This window comes from Ambystoma mexicanum, chromosome 10 (genome assembly GCF_040938575.1).
Source record: "Ambystoma mexicanum isolate Mex_15411 chromosome 10, UKY_AmexF1_1, whole genome shotgun sequence".
Lineage (NCBI taxonomy): Eukaryota > Metazoa > Chordata > Amphibia > Caudata > Ambystomatidae > Ambystoma > Ambystoma mexicanum.
In genome coordinates this window covers 1,026,885,292-1,026,907,634 of record NC_090932.1, presented here as the reverse complement: position 1 = coordinate 1,026,907,634, position 22,343 = coordinate 1,026,885,292, and the positions used below count along the sequence as shown (strand labels likewise).

The 22,343-nt window shown below is 43.7% G+C and overlaps 1 protein-coding gene across 1 annotated transcript in view; it reads right to left on the bottom strand.

Moving 5' to 3' along the window:
* RNPEPL1 (arginyl aminopeptidase like 1) overlaps positions 1 to 22,343 on the bottom strand; it is a 422,807-nt gene that overhangs the window by 23,455 nt on the left and 377,009 nt on the right. Inside the window, exon 9 of the mRNA XM_069618841.1 lies at positions 9,833 to 10,060. Within this exon, the coding sequence (XP_069474942.1) occupies positions 9,833 to 10,060 (228 nt within the window). The remainder of the gene's footprint in view (positions 1 to 9,832; positions 10,061 to 22,343) is intronic.

Below are 22,343 nucleotides of genomic sequence, written 5' to 3'. Positions count from 1 at the left end.
CAGTCATTGGCTGGGGGCAGTATGACCCAGAGACCAGTGATCGGTTACTAGTAGAAAGACAGTTCAGAAACGAAACTGAAACTGATTCTCTTTACCGAGGATTCCCAGCCTGACGGGGAATATTCATGAGCATGTGAATCCATGCCAGACCCCATGCTGGAGAACACCAGGATCTGCAGAGCTGCAAAGGAATCGCACTTTTCTTCAACCTAAAGGTAGTGTACAGTCTAAGAGCACTTAACCTCTTGTTGTGCCACCTTGCTTGTTCTCAGTTGAGACTTGTCTTGGTTGCTCCTGTAGAGTTGCTTGCATCTTCTACTAATCACAGGCCTAACAACTTGTGGTCCTACATTTGATTCTACTTCTGCTACAAAGATTTCTAAAACATTGTGCAAGACTTTTACTTAACTCCAAGAAGTGCTTCAGTTCACCTTGACTTTTGATAACTTAACATTGACTGGCCTGGCTCTGTGAATACCTCTTCTCTCCTCTGCTTATGTGTTTTTGCCCACCTTCTAGGAAGGAGTTAAAAATAAAAAACAATGCAAAGTCAGTTAAGTACTTACCTGATTAAGAATAATTGTGTGAACACTTGTCTTATTCTGAAACATCTTCTTTGACACTCCTCTCAATAATAATCTAAATGCAACAGTGATATATTAATGTCCCCAGCACCCCAACGATTGAAGTCACCTGAGGGTGTAGATAGCCTCTGTGGGCCATCCCAAAAGGTATTTGCTGATTTAGAAAACTAAGAGTGTGTATTTTGAAGTATATTTGTGTGTTGCTTTATATTGCTCCCTTCTGAAGAAGGCTTATTCAAACTGACGTAAATAAATTAATTGTTTAATCAAGAAACCTTGTTTGTAAGAGTTTATTTGAATACTTGTCACTGTGAATCTCTGTGCAACTCCCCTACAGCTCACATTGACCCCTCTTGAGATTGGTGTAAAGTGCTCAATAAATAAATAAATCAATCAATATGCCTGGATGCTCAACACGCTACCAACCTGTGTAGTACAGACTTCTACCAAAGGTTTGGTTCCTATTTCCAGGTCAGGGTTGTTCTAGTGCACCCAAAGGGTACTGCATACAATCTTACTTAACAAATACCCTACGAAGAAGAGCAGTCCGCTGACTGCCAGAGAACTCCTGCAGCTGACCAGCACCTACACCAGGTAAGTCCTGGTGAAGCACTGCTTCTCTGACTGATCATCATTTGTGCTTTGACCCATGGACCGGTGGAAACGACCAGTCTTGCCTCCTGCACGAGGATCCGTGCATTCAGAAGTGTCCTGGACTAACCAGTGATTGACCAAATGCTGCAGACATCACCGTTCCCGGTGCATCCTTGGAAGTTGGAGGATTTCTGGCTTGTAATACAAGATGACCGCTCCAATATTTTCAGCCTTCTTGCATCAACAGATACTGCGTAGAACCTGCTCCTTTGTTCGTCCATTGAAGATTGCCTGTCGCCGCCTGATCGCAGTGACTCCCACTGCAGTCTTCTTTGCTTCCTATAGGCATCCTGAGGTTGCCTGCTGAGCAGAAGTCTATCTTTCCTTCCCCGGGTGTTTAGCTGGAAAGTGCCTGGAACCCAAATTGAAGCACTGCAACCGACAAACTAAATCCCACTTCAGAAAGACTTATGAACCTACAACCCCTAGGCCTTCCAAGGCCAGACCAAGCACAGAAGACTGTCCCCAATGGATTCCAGAAGCTCAGCAGGGGCCTCTGGAGCAATCTGAATCGGAGGGGGTAAGGTAAGATAGCTGTTTATTTTCCCCATGGGCATAAGTCCTATATCCCTATCTTGTTCTTTTTTGACTTTGGTTGGTGATAACCAGGTCAAGGATCCCTTCCTAGGCCTATCCAAGTATAGTGGGATTAAGAGTTCTGAACTTGCCTTCACTTTTTGAACTGAGAATCATAACCAGTGCTGGTGTCTAATCACATTGTAAACATATCAGAAAAGTACAACTTTGAAACTGGTGACTTTAGGGCACAGGCCCCAAACCATCTTCAGGCTGAAATTACTAAATGCAAGTAAATAGTTTTTTTTCTACTGAACTTTATGCATCAGAGTACTTCGCTATTCTACCCTGGTTATTGAATCACATGCTTTCTATCTTCTAATGGTGAATTAATACATCTGTTTTATAGTACGTGTGCGACAATATTTGTCAAGAGGTTTTCTTGTTTAGTGTGAAATGTAAAGGCCTCATAAACCATTGTATATTTTTGTACTTACCCGTCCAACTATAATTATTGGTGTCCTTTTTTTTTTTTTTTTTTTCTTTATTTGTTGTTTTTCGATACCAATATCTTTACAACATTTTCCTAAAATTAATTCCTTAATTACAAAACTTGGAACAATACATTAAAATACTACATTTCAGTGCATTGTACCTAAAAATAGCAGAATACCAGAAAACTCCAGTATATTGTCATAACTTTTAGTCTTTAAATCTGATATGACTTAACAGCACCTATTAACAGTGAAAGCACATAAAATATCATTATAAACACTCGATACCATCAAATCTAAAATCACATAAAAAGCCTGAATTTAGACATAATCATTTACATCAATACACACTACTCCTTTTGTAGTAAATTGACAACAATTATATGACTTGAACTTGATTTTGATTTGGCTTGAAGATCACATGACTTGTTCCCCACACCAGTTTCACAAGGAGTTTTTAAGCGATAAACTCTTCTCAATAATAAACAACAACTGTGTTAAGTCAATAATCAATGACATTCGATAGCCCCACATACATTGAGACCACAGCATTTCACTTTGGTATACAGGTGTTGAGCTTTGATATTTTAACAGACTGTTTTGTCGTGATTTTTCAAAATATGCACATTGTAAAACAAGATGCTTCAGCGTTTCTTTTTGCGAGTTATCGCAAAATCTGCAACCCCCATTTACCAAAACAGAACAATTTAGCCAATTTTTAGTTCGCTCTAGAGTTGGAATTAAATTAAATTTAAATCTCATGTACATAGTGCGCATCTTCTGACAAGGACACAATTTCAGATATATTGGTAGACATGACTGTTTATGCCGATATTTTGCATACTCCTTGTATAGAAGATATCCCCCAATTTTATCTGAGTTAGTTGCCCAATCAAGTTGTATGAGTTTGAGCTTTACAATCTGAGGACGATTTATAAGGTCGTCGCTTACCATTCCTATTTTTACAAGCTCTTTATCGCACCTTTGACCTTCAATCGCCACTGACACAGGTTTGCCTTTTTTTATCATGTGTAGAAGGTCTTCATATAGTGAGTTTGGTAAAGGCTCCAGGATTTTAGCATAAGACACAAGCTTTCTCCATAGGTGTTTGGTAGCCAAGGAAGATAGACCTATTTCATGAATGATGATAGAATTCGGAAGTGACATAGGCAAGTGTAGAACCGTCTTCCAAATTTTCCCTTGTATTTTATTTAATGTGGGACCAATTTCAACATAACACAAGTCCAAGCCATATAAGATAATTGCTTCAACTTTAAGTTTATAAAATTCTAATAATGGAATTATAGAATATTTACAAATTCTTAGGTAGATTAGTTTCATTTGTGCAATCAAGGGCATTGCTTTAATAGAAATTTCTCTATACCATTTAGCACATGAGTCGGAGTTATTCAAGTTATAACCCAAATAAATCATGCCTAAGGCACGTGGAATCAGATTACCATTTATTTTCCACTGGTATCTTACCAATTTTCTTCTGTTTGAGAATACCAGGATATGAGACTTATTAGGGTTTAATTGTAAATTACGTTTCTCACAAAAATCACTAAGACAAGCTAGTTTGTGTTGAAGCCCAAAGGGTGTAACGTCAAACATTACCAAGTCATCAGCGAACGCTAGCCAATCTAGACAAAGGTCCCCTATTTTAAGCGCAAAAGAATTACACGTTGACCATATAGAAGCAATTTCAGACAAATATAAGTTAAACAGGGTTGCAGCAAGGTTACAACCCTGCTTCACCCCTATATATGTACTAATTGATGGGGTCAAAGATCCTTCTTTATCCAGCTTGATCCTGTAGCTTGTGTTCGTATGAAGCATGATAATCATTGCTATCAGGTGCAGCGGAATTTGCATATCCTGCATCCTTAGCCACAACAGTTGTCTAATCACAGAGTCGAAGGCTCCTGATATATCTACTAGTGCCATATATACTGGCCCATGATCCTTCACTCTGGAAATTTTCAATATGTGAGCTAACAGCGTTGCATTTAGCTGTGTACCCATACCTTTACGAAAACCAGTCTGAAACCTCGAAAGGATTTCCTGTTTCGAGATAAACTCATTTAGATCCTTCAGAATTAGTGCTGAAAAGATTTTTGCAAAGGTGTCAATGAGGGCTATGGGTCTGAAGTTGGCTGGATCATTCAGAGGACCTTTTTTATGTAATGGAATTACAATCGCAGATACCCATGACTCAGGGATTGACTTTAATTTAAATACACAGTCCAGCCTCCTTAGGATGATTTTTGCCCATAAATTGGGATCATCCTTGATAACACATGGAGGAATACCATCAGGCCCAGCAGCTTTGGAATATTTTAACTTTGCAATTATCTCAATAATGTCACTCAATCCCCAGGGGCAAGTAGAGGGAAGATTACCAACTAAATCAGGAGAAGTTAGGCCACGGAATTTCACAGGCAGAGCATATTTTGCATCATAAATTTTGGACCAGACTTCTCCACTTACTCCTGAACACAGATCTGGTTTGCCATGCAGTAAGGGATCCTTCAGTGTCGCCCAAATTTCCCTCGAATTCTTTCCAACAAGGTTCTGGATCATCCTTTGATTAGTTTCAATGGAACTATGAATTTTAATATATTTGACATCATTCCTATAGTCAGCAAGGATTTTCTTTTTCTTACTTGCATAACCTACTATGTTATCAGATTCTTTCAGCAATTTACGAAGTTCACTATTCTTTTGTGTTTTCCTTCGAGCTATTTCAACATTATCTCTTTTCGTATGATCATGTATGCTAGCTACTGTGTGTTCTTTAGCCAAAGTATTGAGATGGCCACATATCATTCTAGCATTTTTCCTTTCCCAAAACAGGAGATCGTCGTTAGACAGTGATTCCACATTAACCTCTAATAAATCTCTGTTAACTAAGAAGTTCAGCTTCCTATATAAATTCACATTCCACCTAATAGAGAGTGCCTTTCGATCAATCTCCAATAGTACCAATGCTGGGCTAGTTTCATACATTGGGGTACTACTCACCAGCAGACACTCCAGAATACAATGATCACTTAGATATGTTTCAATGATCCTACAGCATGAGGTTAATTCAGCCAAAGAATTTGAAATTACTAAGTAATCTATTGCGGTACGTTTAGTACCACGTGCCCAAGTATATGCATCAGTTTTTTGATCATAAGGAACGACATGCAGATCCCATTCAGATATATATTTACGCCAAATTATCCCTCTTTCGAATGCCAGTATTTCATAAGGTGAGACCATGTCAAATCTATTCATTGTTTCATTGAGATTTGAGTTAAAATCCCCACCCAGAATAATCTGTGCGTGAGGTGCGTCTGTTGCCACTGAAAACAAAACATGATTAACCTTTTCAATGATTTCATCTAGAGATGTTGACACAGGGTTCCAGTATAAGGCAACTATTATCATCTGAGTTGGCACACTAGAAGGAAAAGTCACTTCGACCGCTAGAATATCCGGGGAGGAATATATTTGGAGCAGTTTCAATTGGTATCTATGTCTCACCAAAATCGCAAGCCCACCAGACGGACGTCCATGGTTCCCCTTTATCGCATGAGAACAAAATACTACATATCCCTCCAAATAGAGATCCTTAATTGCCATAGTTTCCTGCAAGATAATGATTGCTGGCAAATCAGCTCCCAATTTTTTCGAAAACCAATTCATGAAATTGTTGAACCCACAACAATTCCATGAGTTGATAACCACAGTGTCGTTCTATTGTTTTTCGATTCCTGGTATACTGCTTATTAAATTTTGCCTCAATGGTTCAAGCCGTGATAGACTAGACGCAATCTTGGCAACAGATTCCGATTGCATTCTCATTTTTTCATGTAGTGTAATGAGCTGATTATCATGTCCATCCATCTGGGTGTTATTCCCATACATAGATGGTTGATATTCCACAAATAAAGTGGCACTTTCCATTGATTTGAACATAGACAACTCATAGCCTAGCGATTGGAAGTCCTGTAAATGATTCCAGATTAAAGCAGCAATTATTGTATTCTGGAATTTGCATAACATTCTACCATTAGAATTGTAAGGTAAACGGACCCAGTCTATATCATTAGATACTAGGTTCCTCAAAGCAGGAATTTGATTAAATACTTTCATGAGAGAGGTACGATTTAAATTTGGTTTATCGACCTTTGCGGGATCCAGAGTCCATCCCATTACCAGTTTCATTTCAGACCCTAAGGAGTGGTAGAACAACCATTTATCCCCACACTCTCCTTCAGACATAGGAAGCGAAGATATGGGCTGATGGTTTGACTGAATATCAGAGGTTTCATTCATAGACTGTGGGTTCAGAATAACAGAATCTTTAATGGCACCAGCATCAATCACAACCTGGACATTTGCGTTGTGAGCGCTGCTATTGAGAATAGCGCCCGCAACTTGACATTCTGAACCCATCTCATCAATGTTTTGCGGCTTTTGAACCAAGTCTGAAATTTTTTTGTCAATTTTTTCAAAAAAACGTTGTAACTGTGTCTGTATCAGAATGGGGGATAGTGGCGTATTTTCATCGCTTGTGTTGACAGCGGTAAATTTAGGGATCAATTTAGTCTCAACTGATGTATTCGCTATAGTAGCCTCCTCAATGCTCATGGATTCTGTTTTAAGAGTCCCATACTCAGAAGAACCCAAGACAGCCTGACTTTCACTATTGAGTTGTGTGATATCAATATTGTTATCCCCCATACTAACACAATTATTATGCCTTTGTTGCTGAATAAGCTTTTTTTTGCTTTGTTCTTCCATTAATACGGAATTTCTGTTTTTTGATTTTATTTTGTTATTTTGTTTCGACTTTAGAACAATTTGGGATATCGGTTCTTGAAGATTTGCATTTTTTTGTTTTTTTAAAGCTTTATTATATAATTTTTTTGCTTTTCTAGACATAAAAAATGTACTACGAGTGTCATTTGGTTCTACGTCCAATTCCCCAATGCAATCATGTCCACACTGCGTGGTCTCAGAATTCAAGTCAATCAAGTCTGTCAACACAGAGGGACTATCGGGATTAACAATAACTATGGACGATAAAGGTTCATCCTTTTCATTCAGTACCGCTAACAACCTTTCTGGTGATATTAAGTTTGCCTCAAGGACAATCTTTTCCAACGCCAGGATCCTCTCATGCTGTACTTTTGCTATTTCCGCATATGGCGGAAACAAATTTTCTGTTACAGCTTTTGGAACAGTTACTGGATTTTTACTCAATACGTTGTTCCAGTCTACGGACTCAGTTTGGGTAGCCATAGAAGTTCTATTCGGTTTTTCCCCAGCTTTATTCTCATCTGTTAGAGTTTCCAACTTTTGAGTTAGCAGACGTTTTTCACTCATCTGTTGCTCGGCCCAGAACACATGGCATTTTTCCTGAGCAAACAAGTAGCCTTCTATTTTACTCATTCTTGAGTTGATTTCTGCAGTTGCTAGACTCAGGGCACCAATAGCTCCATGCGTATACTCGTGACCCTTGTCCAGCAAATTCAGTATTCTAGTCAAGACTGGAAAATTCTGTAATTCCTGTGAGTTTAGGTCTACCAATGTCTCTTCTAAGGGAAAAAGCGGGAGAGAGGAATTTGGCAGCCGCGATTTCTCCAAGTCAATTTCCAGTGACCTGTGCTCGCAGCTCAGTACAGGAGAGTGAGGATCTTTAGTATCAGAAGGAATATATTGGTTCTCATGGGAGGGTGAGCTAGCAGAATGCAACAAGTCTCGAGCCCCCCAACCACCTTTAAAATTGTGCGTTTCTTTCAATTGGTTTAGATTCTTTACTATAGCCGCGTGAAAATGAACCTGTTCCCTAAGGCCCATTGACTCAGCAGCAGGAGTAGAAGGCCCATTCGAAAGACGTGTTCGACTATGCAATTCTGCTAAGACAACCGGCGCAACCAGCGAAACATCGATGGCAGGCATACTTTCCTCATCATTTACAGCCCCCAATATTGAGCTATCCGTGATAGGGACATTGTGAATTAACTTACTAGTTTGCATGCTATTGCCATGTACTTCGCTATGAAATTGGGCCACTACATTTGTCTCCTTGACATTCTCCACGTTAGACGCTTGTGCAAGATCTTGCAATGAGTGGTTCACCATATTAGGGTTTGATGGTATCGTCACGTGCTGGGTGAGGCTCGGTTTATCGTTTGGTCCCTTTCCCTTTTTCTTGAATTGGTTAACTATGTCTTGGTTGGGCTCATCCTCTGACATATTACCGTCAGAGATTGATGGAGGAGGGCCATTCAGGCATCTTTTACCATTACGTAGTTTCTTGACCATCTTTAAACAAGGAAACCACTGGTTTCTACCCCAACAAACGAAAACCTACCCCAGATTCTACAGCTACAACACACAAATCCCGGAAGTAAAGCGGCACCGCGACCCGCGCCGCGCACCGCGAACAGCAAACAGTACTTGTCCGGTACTTGGTGCGCGGCGCAGGTGCGCGAGTCCGGCAGTACTTCAAGTCACCGGGTGCGTGACACGACAGAGGGAGGCGTGGCTACCCAAACAGGAAGGACCTAAACAAAAGAAGTGGATAGGTAAGCAAAGTTCATACGGATGTGAGATCTACCTCTAAACACTTACAAACGTAAGCAGACGGCAACACACACAAGCCGTCGAGCGTCGAGCGACAGTGTGTGCAGCACACAAGCCGTACAGTACACAAAACACAGCTCAAAATGCGATCACCTCAGGGTCAGGCACGCTGGTGCACCCGAAAAGTACGTCCTCCGGCTGCAATTCAAAAGTCCTGACAAGGCAACAGGTCCATAGAGAAGGGGATACAAACACAAACTGGACCAGAAGCGCCAGCTAGCAGGGCAGCACAACGTTGCAGCAACAGCAAACAGTACTTGTCCGGTACTTGGTGCGCGGCGCAGGTGCGCGAGTCCGGCAGTACTTCAAGTCACCGGGTGCGTGACACGACAGAGGGAGGCGTGGCTACCCAAACAGGAAGGACCTCAGGGTCAGGCACGCTGGTGCACCCGAAAAGTACGTCCTCCGGCTGCAATTCAAAAGTCCTGACAAGGCAACAGGTCCATAGAGAAGGGGATACAAACACAAACTGGACCAGAAGCGCCAGCTAGCAGGGCAGCACAACGTTGCAGCAACAGCAAACAGTACTTGTCCGGTACTTGGTGTCCTTTTGTATGGACTCCTAGCACTAGACCACTCTCGCATTCCCTCCAAAGTCTAAGCTTCACTGCTTTCCTGCCTACCTTGGATTGGGGTTGGCTGGACTTGTGTCTTTTCCTGTTCACCAAAACAGGTTGGCCTCTCAGAATACACCCCATGGTTGATTTTAGAAATCCATCTTAACGCCACTTGGAGAGCCAAATGTACTTGAGGAAATCACTAGCATTACCCAAGTCAGGAAGATGCACTTCAAGACCCTGACCACAAGGTCTAAGGAAAATCTCCCTAGCACGTTACCAGTACTGGATGTTTGACAACTTGGCTTAAGAGACGCCTTGGCTGATTCAGGTCCATAACATTTTGTGGTGCAAAAGAAGTTCCATTCATTCCGCTGCCACTTACCATGAGAGAGTGGTGACCTGTCCAGCAGGCGGTCCAAGAACAGAACAGTCTGAAAGGTCTGCCATTTGGTGATGTCCACGCTGGGGGCAGCAGTACTACAGTCCAGAGACTCAGAGGTCCAGAGCCCGCTCAGTTCCTCAACTGGTTTGGTGAGGTTGCTTCCTTGAGATAAATCAGGCTCCACAAGTGGTGGCCCTGTGGCATTGAGCCAACGCTCAAACTCCAACCCTAAAACAAGAGATGACATAAGGTCAGACAGCCACAGCCACAGCAGACCACAAACACTAGAAGGCACACAATAAGCTTGATTTTCACATGTGGGGGTTTAAGAAAGGATCTGGCACAGCCAAAACTCTAAGCATTAAACCTGAAAGCATCAACTACAAATAATAAAAAGTGATGAACAATAAGCCAGATATGTATTAATGTATTATAAAATTGTCAATAACACATTTTAAATAACAAAAAGATAGAGACATGTAATGAATAAGTCACAGAAAAGCACAGTCGGATCTTGGCTTGTGGTTCGGTTTTCTGAAGAAAACGTTTGGAGCAGAAGCATTACCAAGTAATCTTGTGGAATGATGTTCATTACATGTTTACATGCCAAGTATGTTGTGTCTGACATGGAGGTGACCATGGGTGAAGGGATAGCCGATGGAACAGAAAAAGCTAATTGGAAGATTTGGTTGGTTTTGCAGGAGGTATTTTGTTAGGTTTTTGCTGTAATATCTTTTCAGAAATGGTGAACATTGTATGCTTTTCCCTCAGCTTTCCTTTCAGGGAGTTCAGTTTGATTTCAATGAGAGACATCCATAACCCGCATTGTCTGGACCCAGTGGTCAAAAACCCTTTACTTGTAAACCATCTATGCTTCTCATCTAGAAGGTTTTTAAGCTCAACTCCAGGTATATTAAGAAGTTGATCCCTATGCTACTGATAAAACCAAGGATTACATAAATCAATGATGTTCTCCTCCAAGCAACTACAACATATTACTACCCTTTCGTGCCTCAGAGACCATAGAAAGCCAGTAGTTAAGCTTTCATACTGACAGCCATAGAATGTGGATTAAGTAAATGTTTGAAGTTCTGCCCTAGTCTTTAACCAATGTGCTTCCTTACCACAGAGGTCACAGATGCCAGATATGTGAAAATGTGTCAATGCAGGTTAAGCAGGAAATACCTTCAGAAGAAGGAAGCATGACCTGAACCAAATATGATGGTGGACAAACATCTGTTCATTGTGCCGAAAGGATATTGATGGAGTGGAGTATGGCACACTGTGGGAATAGACTTGATGTCATGGGAAGGGTCTGATAACAGCCACCCTTTCACCGAAACCCATTGGGACATAGTAGCTTCCATGGTATGAAATTCATCATGATGGAAAATTGGAACAAATAACATTTTTCGGAGTGGAAATCTTTCCACTGGATAACCAGCCACAGCAACAGAATACATCACAGTCATCACAAAGAAATATATATCGGTAGACAGAGCTACATACATTGGTATCAATCAGGTCACAACAATGTGTTTTTATTGGGTAACTGCAACCCCATTATCTGTGTGATAATACTCTTCACCATGCAAGAGGATAGGGTTGTAAAGAAATTGTTCATTTGAAACACAAATGCAATCACTCTAGTTGCTCATTTGTCATACATGCATACAATACACTGAGCAGAGTCATTCAGTATAACAGTCAGCCGACCAATCACTACAGAGTGCATTTGGGTCTCCTAGGAGACAAAGCACAGAGAGTTTCAGGCACCTCCCTCACTTCCTGCCCACCCCAGTAATTGATAGTAATACCCCAGGGAAAACGAAGTACTGGTAACACCCATATCAGCAGTGAAGAGCTTGCAGAAGGACGCCTTTACGATGCAGCAGCACAGTACCCAGTCTCTGGATTCCCAGTGGGAATTGGTTCCAGTCAGGCAGACAAAGGGCAGGGGGATGAATAACTCCTCCCCCATTTCCTGCCCCGACCCCAAATGGTTGCTGCCAAAGGCAAAACACACACACGCACAGACTGTTAGGGAGAATTTTCCGTTTAGTGCTAAATTCCTCCCACCTTAGAGACCCCAAGCTCTTTTGCTGAACTTTGGGACTTCGTACTTTTAATTTTATGTGTGTTTTCTGTGTTTGACTTTGGAGTCTGACAAACTACATAGGCATCATCTTTACATTGTGACACAAAGCACCCTCAGTGCAGTGGCAAAAGGAAATCTTAGATTTCCCATGGTTTAAATACCATCTCTTGGTGAAACTATTGTTTCCAAGAGCAGTGAAGTGAAATTGACTACTTAGATTTTGGACCATTCTAGACCCAGCAAACACTATCTTACCATAGGGTGCTGGAGGGGTTACTTAGTATCCCCTTTGTCTAGTTTCTCATGTAACATTTTTATGTTATCCTTTCTACAATTAATGGCTGGTGGTAGTGGTTTACCTTTTCCTACCATTGTGTGTTTCTACTGCGGGCTGCAATGGCAGCTGCAGTAAAGCACCCATGGGTGCCCATTTTGTCAAAATAGCCCAGTCTTCTCCCCCCCCCCCATTTCATGTTGGAAAGGTACTTCTTGAGATTTACTCTACGCGTGAACCCAGGTTTGGTCCCTTTGTTCTTTTTGTCTTTGGCGGGATTCACGAGTGAAGCCCGCCTCTGGCTCCAGTGTTTCTGGCAGGGCAGGAAGTGAGGGAGGTGCCCAAAACACTGTGCTTAATCCCCTTGGTTACAGGAATGCACCCAAAGGTGATTGGCTGGCTGGCTGTCCTTGCAGGACAGCCACTCTGCTGTGTGCGTGACAGCTAGACTGCAAATGAATCGGAGAAACCTGCATAAAAGGTGAGGCTTTTGGCTTGGAAGGCAGAGTCGACCACTGGACAAAGGAATCCGAAGAACTTGGAAGAGACGCTTGCTGCAACTCCTGGACCATTGGTTTGCCCAGTGAAACCCTGCTGCATTGCTGAAGCTCCGAATTTGCCTTGACTAGAGAATCCCTGCAATGGATGACTACTCCCCTTGGGTTGGTGGGACAATCAACCACAAAGCGAACGCACCTGGACATCCTCTCGGAGCTGGCTGTACTTCCATTGCTGCTGCAGGAACAGATTGCCAGGGAGAGGAACACCAGAATCTAGTGTCTCGTTTTTAAGTAGGACCCGAGTTCCAGGAAGAGCCTCCGGACTCCGATGAAGTAGGACTGACCAAGCCTGAGCCACCTCAACAGAGTGGTGGATCCAAGGTGCGAAGAAAGTATCCAAGAACCGCTGTGATGCTATTTGCGGGAGCCGCGAGAAGCTGAAACCGCTAAGTGGGCTGATCTGTAGTTTGCCCGTTGCCGCCGCCGACCTTCAATTCGTAGTGCACGAGTCCCCAGACATCCTCCCTCTTGTCCCCACGACTGAGGCCCAGGAACAGGATCTGCAGACCTACACAGGAACAGAAGCCAGTTGGAACAATTTTCTTCACACCAAAGGTACTGTAAAACTAAGGGGACTTACCTCTTGTTGTGTCGCTTTGCTAGCTCTCAGTTGAGACTTGTCTTGGTTGCTTTTGCAGAATTGCTTGCAGCTTTGCCCCTCACAAGCCTCCCAGCTTGTAGCCCAACAGTGATTTCATTTTCTACAAAGACTTCTAAAACATTGTGCAAGACTTTTTTACCTACCTACCTGCAAGAAGTGCTTCAGCTCAATTAACATTGGCTGTCCTGGCTCCCCGAAAGACTCTTCTTTTCTCCGACTTTGTGGTTTAACTATCCTTAATTTACTTTACATTGGAGGGTTCAAAAAGCACTTACCTGCTTAAGAATATTTGTTAACCATTGTTTTATTCCCTGAAACGTTTTCTTTCACACCAAACTCAGTATTGCTCTAAATGTGCCAGTGATATATTAATGTACACAGTGTCCTAGTTATTTAAGTAATCTCAGGGTGCAGGAAGTATCTGTGTGCCATCCCAAATGGGTATCTACTGATTTATTGGAACGGAGTGTATATTTGAAGTATATTATTGTGTTACATAATTTTGCTCTCTTCTAAAGAAGGCTTATTCAACTTAAATTAATATATAATTGTTTAATCGAGAAACCTTGAGAGGAAGTGTTTATTTGGATACTTGCACTGTTAATTCCTGTGCAATAACCCTACAGCTCACATTGACCCCTCTTGAGTTAAGCCTGGCTGCTCAGTCACTCTACCAACTTGTGTAGTACATGCTTATACCAAAGGATGGGTTAACTATTGCCAAGAGGACAAGGCTGGTGCAGTCTCCCACAGGGTACTGCATACAATCTTGCCTAACACAGACCTCCCCCTCCCAGAATGGTAGAAGGGCCAACAAAGAACAACCACGATAGAAATGGCGAAAAAAAGAAAGGAGCCACCATGTTAGAACATAGGTGGCCCTATTATGCACAACCAGAACTGTGACTACAGTGTGCTGTAATGAAATTGCACAATAGTTGGTAGAACACGTCCACTGCCATCAGTCATAACTGGTATCCAGTTATGATATCGAAACAAAAAAGTTGAATCCAAAAATGTCGAAAAAAATAATGTCGAAAAAAAAATCTGAATTTTTTTTTGGGTTTAGGTAGTAAAAATAAACCAGGGTTTGGGGGGGAACCCCCCCATTAAAAAAAATGGTAAAAAAAACATTCCTTTTTTTTTCTACATTTTTGCAGTCAACATTTTCACTATAAACCGACATAACTACTAGGTATCACCTTAGCACTCCACATAAGGGGATGTGTGCTAATCTCTCAAGTGTAACATTTTAGGAAGGATACAAAGTATCCCTCTAGCCTTAAGAACTGTGGTTAGTGTTAGGGGAGTTTTCCTAGAGTCCCACCTGGAGGTAAGACTTTAGTAAACTATCCCAGTGGTTTGTAGATCTCCAACTCTTTGTATCAGTATGTACTAACTCAGGACCTTGGTAGAGAGGCAGAGCAGTCAGGCTTAACTTAAGATGAAGATGTGAGCTGTAGGTAAGTGCACTGAACCCAGTTAGACATGTACAACAAAGAAGCACTTAACACTTATAATTCATATAAAATTATATATTATATTTACACAAGAATCACTTTCAATAACCTCACACCTTTACACTAGAATACTTTAGGATATACATATACTTCATTTCACTTTTGTGTTTGTTCACAGTTACATTTGTAGCAACGTTAGAAAGGGAAAAGACAATGCTATCGTATTATCGGTAATTACGCGCACATGAAGTTCTTAGCAGATTTACGAGAAGACACTTCCTCTGCAAACACATATAAGAAAGTAACTTATAGGAAGGAAGAGAGAGTAACACCAGTTCGGTTCAAGGTTCTAGAGAGGATTTCTCTGCACAGCAAGTCTCAAGTGCAAAAACAGGGGTGCAGTGGGGGGTGGGTAAGTAAGCAATCCTGTTACTGTCTCCCCCTGCCCCCCTGTCCTTTATAGGATAACATTGGGTGCAAAGCCCTTTGTCTCCTAATTCCCTCCTTACTTATCTTTGGTCATCAAACCTGACTGAAGTCTTCTACCCCAGGGCTAACCTTGGGACTGGAAGAGAGGAGAACTCGCTAGTCTCTGGATACATTCTTATTCCACTTTTAAAAGAGGTTGATCTGACTGAAATCGCCACCATAGCCAATTGCATCCTTTTTGAGAATGTCTTCGATGAAGAAGCCTGTGTTGGAAGCTGCAACTTCTGGGCACTAGGCCTCACAGACAATTTAGGGCTGGACTTCTTTAGTAAAAGGGATTGGTACTAATTTTACCTGCATAGGAGTACTTTCACCTGGTTAGTTATTGATTCATGTATTGTAAGTGAACCTACTGGCGAATGTATATGGAATACATTACTCACCGTAATCGTATTTCTGGTGCTTGTATCTGCTTAGATTCACATGCTCTGCATAGTCCAACAGAGTATTACAAGATGTGTTTTTGAAACTTGAAAACAGACGTTGACAGGGCGTGTCAGTAATACTATCTCTAGTGTGCCGTGTATTGTACCCATGGACCTTCACACGTCGAGGTCCCACAGATTGTTTCTGACATGAGGTTGCATGAAGTATAGCGTGAGTACAGATGTGATAAAGCAGAAACAGTGATAACCCAGAAAATATCTATGCGCCTTCTACTCCACTAGGGGAGGCATGGTCGGCACATGTGACTAAGCAGATACAAGCACCAGAAATACAATTATGGTGAGTAATATATCACTTCTAGAGCTTGTGGCTCTGCTTAGATTGCATGCTCTGCATAGATTAGTGAGCAGTATCTGGAGAAGGAGGTGGGAAGTTAGAAGGTACAGCCGCAAAGCCTTTTTAGGACCGTTTGTCCCACCTGTGAATCTGCTTTATACTGTGTGTCAATGCAATAATGCTGTGTGAACGTATGGACGGAGCTCCGCGGAGTAGCTTTGCAGATGGCGTCCAGAGGGAGGTTTGCAATGAAAGCCAAGGTAGCTCTTGTGCCTCTGATAGAGTGTGCTCTAGGTGTGAAAGGTTGAACTGTCTTGGATAGGGAATAGCAGAGTTGCATGCATTTGACTATCCATCTGGAGATGACGCTTTTTGGAGATGACGCCTTCTCTACCAGGCGCTATGGAAACAAAGAGCTGGTCTGTTCACATAGTACAAGACTGCCCCCTCCATACATCAAGTGTATGGAGGCTTATTTCTGCTGAGTTTGATGGATCTTGAAAGAAGGTGGGAATTTCCATGGATTGGTTAACATGGAACTTTGAAATGAACTTAGGTGAGAACCTAGGATGTGTCCGGAAGACAACCTGGTTGTCCTGGTCTATAATGAAAAAGGGGTCTTGTACAGATAAAGCCTGTAGCTCACTGACTCGTCTTATGAAGGTGATCGCTACCAGGAAAGCAGTTTTATAGGTAAGATGTTTTAGGCTGGCCTTGTGTATAGGCTCAAAGGGTGGCCCCATGAGCTTGGAGAGCACAACATTGAGATCCCATCCCAGCGGAGGGTTGAAAATGTGGGCGGGGTATAGCCTCTTTACCAATTCCATGAATGCCTTAATGACAGGGACTTTCCAGCAGGACACCTTGTTCTGTGAAGTGGTGTAAGCCAGATGCACCTTTAGGGAATTAAATACTAGGCTGGAGTCTAGTAAGTGAAGAATGTAGTGCAGAATGTTAGCCGGAGAACATTCTAAAGGGCTCAGTGATTGTCATGTGCACCAGATCACAAATCTTTTCCACTTATTAAAATAGCAGTGTCTGGTATTGGGTTTTTCGTGCCTCCTTGAGGATATCCATACACCTTTGTGGAAGGTTTAAGTGGCCAAACTGACTTCAGGAGCCAAGGTGCCAAGTTCATCGCTTGTTGTCGTGGGTGGAGGGATGCCCCCTTGTGTTGTGTCAACATGTTGTATGGTCATGGGAGCTTGATTGGGTCGTACATCGCCAACTTGAGCGGATGTGGAAACCAAGGCTGTCTTGCCCATATAGGAGCCACCAGGATTAGGGATACGTGTTCCTGGTGCTTCCTGTGCACTATTCTGCTCAGGATTGCTGTCAGGGGAAAAGCATATGCACATTTCCCTGACCAGTTCATCCACAGGGCATTCGCCTTGGACCCTGGCTGGGGAAAATTGGATGCAAAGTCTGGGCATTGTGCATTTAGCTATGTGGGGGGTGAGACCCCATAGTGAGAATATTCTGTCTAGGATATCTGTCAAGTTGCCACTCATGTTCTTTTGGTAGAGGGTGTCTGCTTAAAGTGTCTGCCAGAGAATTGAGATCCCTTGTAACATGCTGAGATGTTAGTAATATTTACCGCTTGAGTGCCCAGTTCCATATTTTTTGGGATAGCTTGGACAGACCTAGAGAGTGTGTGCCTCCCTGCTTGCTCTGATAGAACATGGCTGTGGTGCTGTCTGCGAGGACCTGCACCACTGAACCCTTCAGATGTTGTTGAAAGGCTTGAAGAGCCAAGAGGACTGCCAAGAGTTCCAGGGAGTTGATATGTCTTTGGACAGTAGCATCTGTCCACTGTCCATGGGCTGTATTGTGGAGGAAGTGTGCGTCCCCCTTGACCCCCCCCCATCCGCCAAGTGAGGTGTCTGTAGTTAGGATTGCTTGTGCTGGTGGCGTGCGAAAAGGTTTTCAGGTTGTCCTTGGAGCACCAGCGAATAGATTGAACCAGGGTTAGCGAAAAAACCACTAGATCATCCCACTGTCCGCTTGCCTGAGACCACGTGTGAGGAACTAAATGAATGCAAGAGGCCATCATCCCGAGCAAACGTATTGCTTTGCGTACATTTGAGGTACCTGCAACAGCATATTTTGAACTCTCTCGTTTAAGGGGAATGCCAGCTCCTCCTTTGTGTTTAGAATAGCCACTAGAATCTTTTTTATTTGGCTGGGCCTTTTTCTTGTTCGTGGAGAAACCCAGATTGAATAGACGGTGTATTGTCTTCTGCATATTTCATTTGCCAATTTGAGGAGATGCCCTGGTGGTTAGCCAGTCGTCCAGATAAGGGTATACTGGGATGGACTTTCTGTGCAGGTGTGCACCACTACTGCGAGCACTTTGGTGAATACACTTGGTGAGGCGATGCCGAATGGAATTACTTTGAACTGGTAGTGTAGGCCCGCCATCCTGAAACGTAGGTATTTTCTGTGCGTAGGGTGCATTGAAATATGAAAGTGTGCATCTTTCATGTCCAACGTCGCCATGTAGTCTCCCCGTTTCAGGAGCGGAATCTCTTCCGGGAGAGTGGTCATGCGAAACCTTTGTGGTATGACATTTGTTCGCAAGGCGCAGATCTAGTACTTGGCACATGGTATGATATATGATATGATAGTTTATCTATATAGCACCTATACACAATGTGTTTCAAAGCGCTTCAAGGCAAGGGAGGGAACAAAGGAAAATACAACCACATTCTTACAGGCCATGAACAGCATTGTACTTGGCCTGACGACATTTCAGATAGTGCAAGAGCTAAGACATAGATAAGGAAGGGAGGTGGAGAGTGGGAAGGAAATGGAAACAGGCAGGCGACTACCGTACTAGGCCTGACGACATTTCTGGTAGAGCCGGAGAAAAACAAAAGGTGAGGGAGAGGGGTGTAGAAAGGGAGGGGAGGAACAAAACAAGCGACTATCATACTAGGCCTGATGACATTTCAGATAGTGCTGGAGGGGTGGTGGGGAGGAAAAAAACAGTAATGGGAGGGTGGAGGAAACGAGGTTGCTATCATATTAGGTCCAGGGACAATTCTGATAGAGTAAGTGCCTAGAAGAAAGTAAGGGGAGGAGATAGGAAAAGGGAGAAGGGAAAGGATGAGAGAACAGAGAGTAAGCAGTCAAAAAGAGTGGAGAAGCAAGAGTGGAGAGCGAATATAATTGCAGAAGTCAGTAGTAAAACCTAATGTTGCAAGCCAGGATACAAGATGAAGAGGGGAACAGCATTTTTCAGGGCCACCATGAGAACAAGATGCAAAGGAAGTCCAGCATGAGAGTTGAGAAAGAGTGACGCACTGTGAATGAATGAAGTCCATAAAAGTCAAATCCAGTATTGGCCACAAGACGGTGATGGTGAAGGAAGGCAACAGGTGGGCGGGGCTTGCTTAGTGGTGAAAAAGAGCAGCAGGCAGGAAGGCACCAGGTGGGCGGGGCTTAGGCCAGGTGACCTAGATCCACTTGCACCTGCTCCCCATCTGCAAAGGAAAAGAAGCTGGAGGGCTCCTTAAATTGGGAAACAGAGCAGCAAGCAGGAAGGCACCAGGTGGGCGTGGCTTGCTAAGTGGTGAAAAAAAGCAGCAAGTAGGAAGGCACCAGGTGGGCGGGGCTTGCTAAGTGGTGAAAAAGAGCAGCAGGCAGGAAGGCAACAGGTGGGCGGGGCTTAGGCCAGGTGACCTAGATCCACTTCCACCTGCTCCCCATCTGCAAAAGAAAAGAAGCTGGAGGGCTCCTTAAGTAGGGAAACAGAGCGGGAAGCAGGAAGGCACAAGGTGGGCGGGGCTTGCTAAGTGGTCAAAAAGAGTGTCAGGCAGGAAGGCACCAGGTGGGCAGGGCTTAGGCCAGGTGACCTAGATCCACTTCCACCTGCTCCCCATCTGCAAAGGAAAAGAAGCTGGAGGGCTCCTTAAGTAGGGAAGCAGAGCGGCAAGCAGGAAGGCACCAGGTGGGCGGGGCTTGCTGAGTGGTGAAAGAGCGGGAAGCAGGAAGGCACCAGGTGGGCGGAGCTTGCTAAGTGGTGAAAGAGTGGCAGGCATGAAGGCACCAGGTGGGTGGGGCTTAGGCCAGGTGAACTAGATCCACTTGCACCTGCTCCCCATCTGCGAGGTCTTTCTTTGGCACAAGGAAGAACGTTGGATAACTACCCTGGTTTACCTTGTTTGCCAGGACGATCTTTGTGGCATCATTGTCTAGTAGCGCCTTTATTTCCTCCAGCAGTCTTGATTGTTCTGCTGTCATCTTCAGTCTCGGCAGCGGTAGGGTGGTCTTTGTACCAGTTCCATACAATAGCCACCTGCCACAGTGGACAACACCCACTTGTCTGATGTTATCCCCTCCCATGCGTGGGTGAATTGAGTGATTCGGCCTTCTACTGGAGTGGCATGGGAGGGGACCTGAAACGGCATGTCATTATTTGGGAGGGCCCAAGCCTTTCCCAGGTGAGGTTCTGCCTCTACCTATGCCCCTTTTAATCCCTCTTTTAAAGTTGGACGAGGAACCTTGGCCTTGTGACTGGCCCCAGGACGCAGACTGTCTTCCCTGAGAGCAGCCTGAGGAGCGTTGCGCACCCTGGCCCAGAAATCGCTTAGAGTTTAGGGAACCCCGTTGGGAATAAAGGTCTGTTAGTTAACAGCCCAATGGATTTAAGAATGTCGTACTCGTCATTGACACTCTTGAGTGGGTCCTCTACAGCCATCCCAAATAAGACATTTGGCTCTACTGGCATGTTTAAGAGGGTTGCTCGAGTCTCTAGCTTAAACCCTGACTGCCTAAGCCAGGCATGCCGCTTTATGAGCGTTCCCTCCGCTATGATGCGTCCTGCGTTATCCGCCACATCAAGATTGTTCTTCAGGATGAAGTTCGAGACTTCTTTGCCCTCTGAGATAGTCTTAAGCAGTTGAGCTTTTAGTGGTTCTGGGGCAGTTTCTATTTGTTGTTGCAGCTCATCCCATTTGTGGCAGCCGTAACTAGATAACAGTGTAGTAGTATTAGCAATTCTTGTCTGGTATGCTGCAGAGGAGGCAACCGTTCTCTCAAACGCATATATCTTTGTACTCTCCTTGTCTGGTGGGGCTTCTGCCAATGCCAGGGGAGTGCCTGCCCTTTTTCTGGTGATAGTGACCACTAGGGAATCTGGTCTCAGCTGGCCCCTAATATGGAGGGGGTCAGCGAGCGCAGGTCTGAATAGCTTCTCTATCTTTGGGTTGACCGCCCTTGCAAGATTAGGCGCTAGTAGGGATAGTTGGATAAGTCTCTGGACTGACTGCAGGAGAGGTATAAACTGGGTGGCAGACTTCTTATCCCCAGGAAATGTTCCACAAAGTCCTTGTCAACCTGTTTCTCCTGAGTGTAATATGGCATGAGGGTGGGAAACCCGAAATGACAGGGGCCTGGGAGGGAGTGACATCTTTAACCGGCGTGGGCTGGGAGGGAGTGGTACCTTTATGGCACATAGCCCCACAGAGGGAGTCAATGGGGATAGAAAACTGAGTTTCCTTTGGGGTCAAGGGCATCAACATTTTGTGTTTTTTCAGCGACCTCGCTTTAAATAGTAAACAACTGATGCGTTTCTTAATTATAGCATGCATTTCCGGCGTTTTCTTTGGGGACGCCAAAATGCCTTTCGCCGCCTGTTCTTCAGCGCGAAAGGAGGGCCTTTTTATATGTGGTGTTAGGCAAAGATTGTTTGCAAGTACCCTTTGTGTGCACTATAACAACCCTGATCTCCTGGCAATAGGAACCCAACCTTTGGTGTAAGCTTGTACTACACAGGTTGGTAGCGTGTTGAGCAGCCAGGCTTATCTCAAGAGGGGTCAATGAGAGCTCTAGGGGAGTTGCACAGAGATTCAGTGACAGGTATTCAAATAAACACATACACAAGGTTTCTTGAATAAACAATTATTAATTTATCAGTCAGAAAAAGCCTACTTCAGAAGGGAGCAATATAAAAGTAACACAAACACACTACAAAACTATACAGGATGGCCCACAGTGACAAAATACAGCCTCCGGTGATTTCAATAGCTAGGGTGCTGGGGACATTAATATCTTGCAGTCGCATTTAGAATACTCTTAGAACTTGGTCAAAGGAAAAGGTTATTAGAACAAACAAGAGACCACAAATATTCTTAAGCAGGCAAATACTTTTGGATCCCCTAAGCAGAGTCATTCAGTATAACAGTCAGCCGGCCAATCACTACAGAGTGCATTTGGGTCTCCTAGGAGACAAAGCACAGGGAGTTTCAGGCACCTTCCTCACTTCCTGCCCACCCCAGACACCCTGGAGCCAGAAGCGGGCTT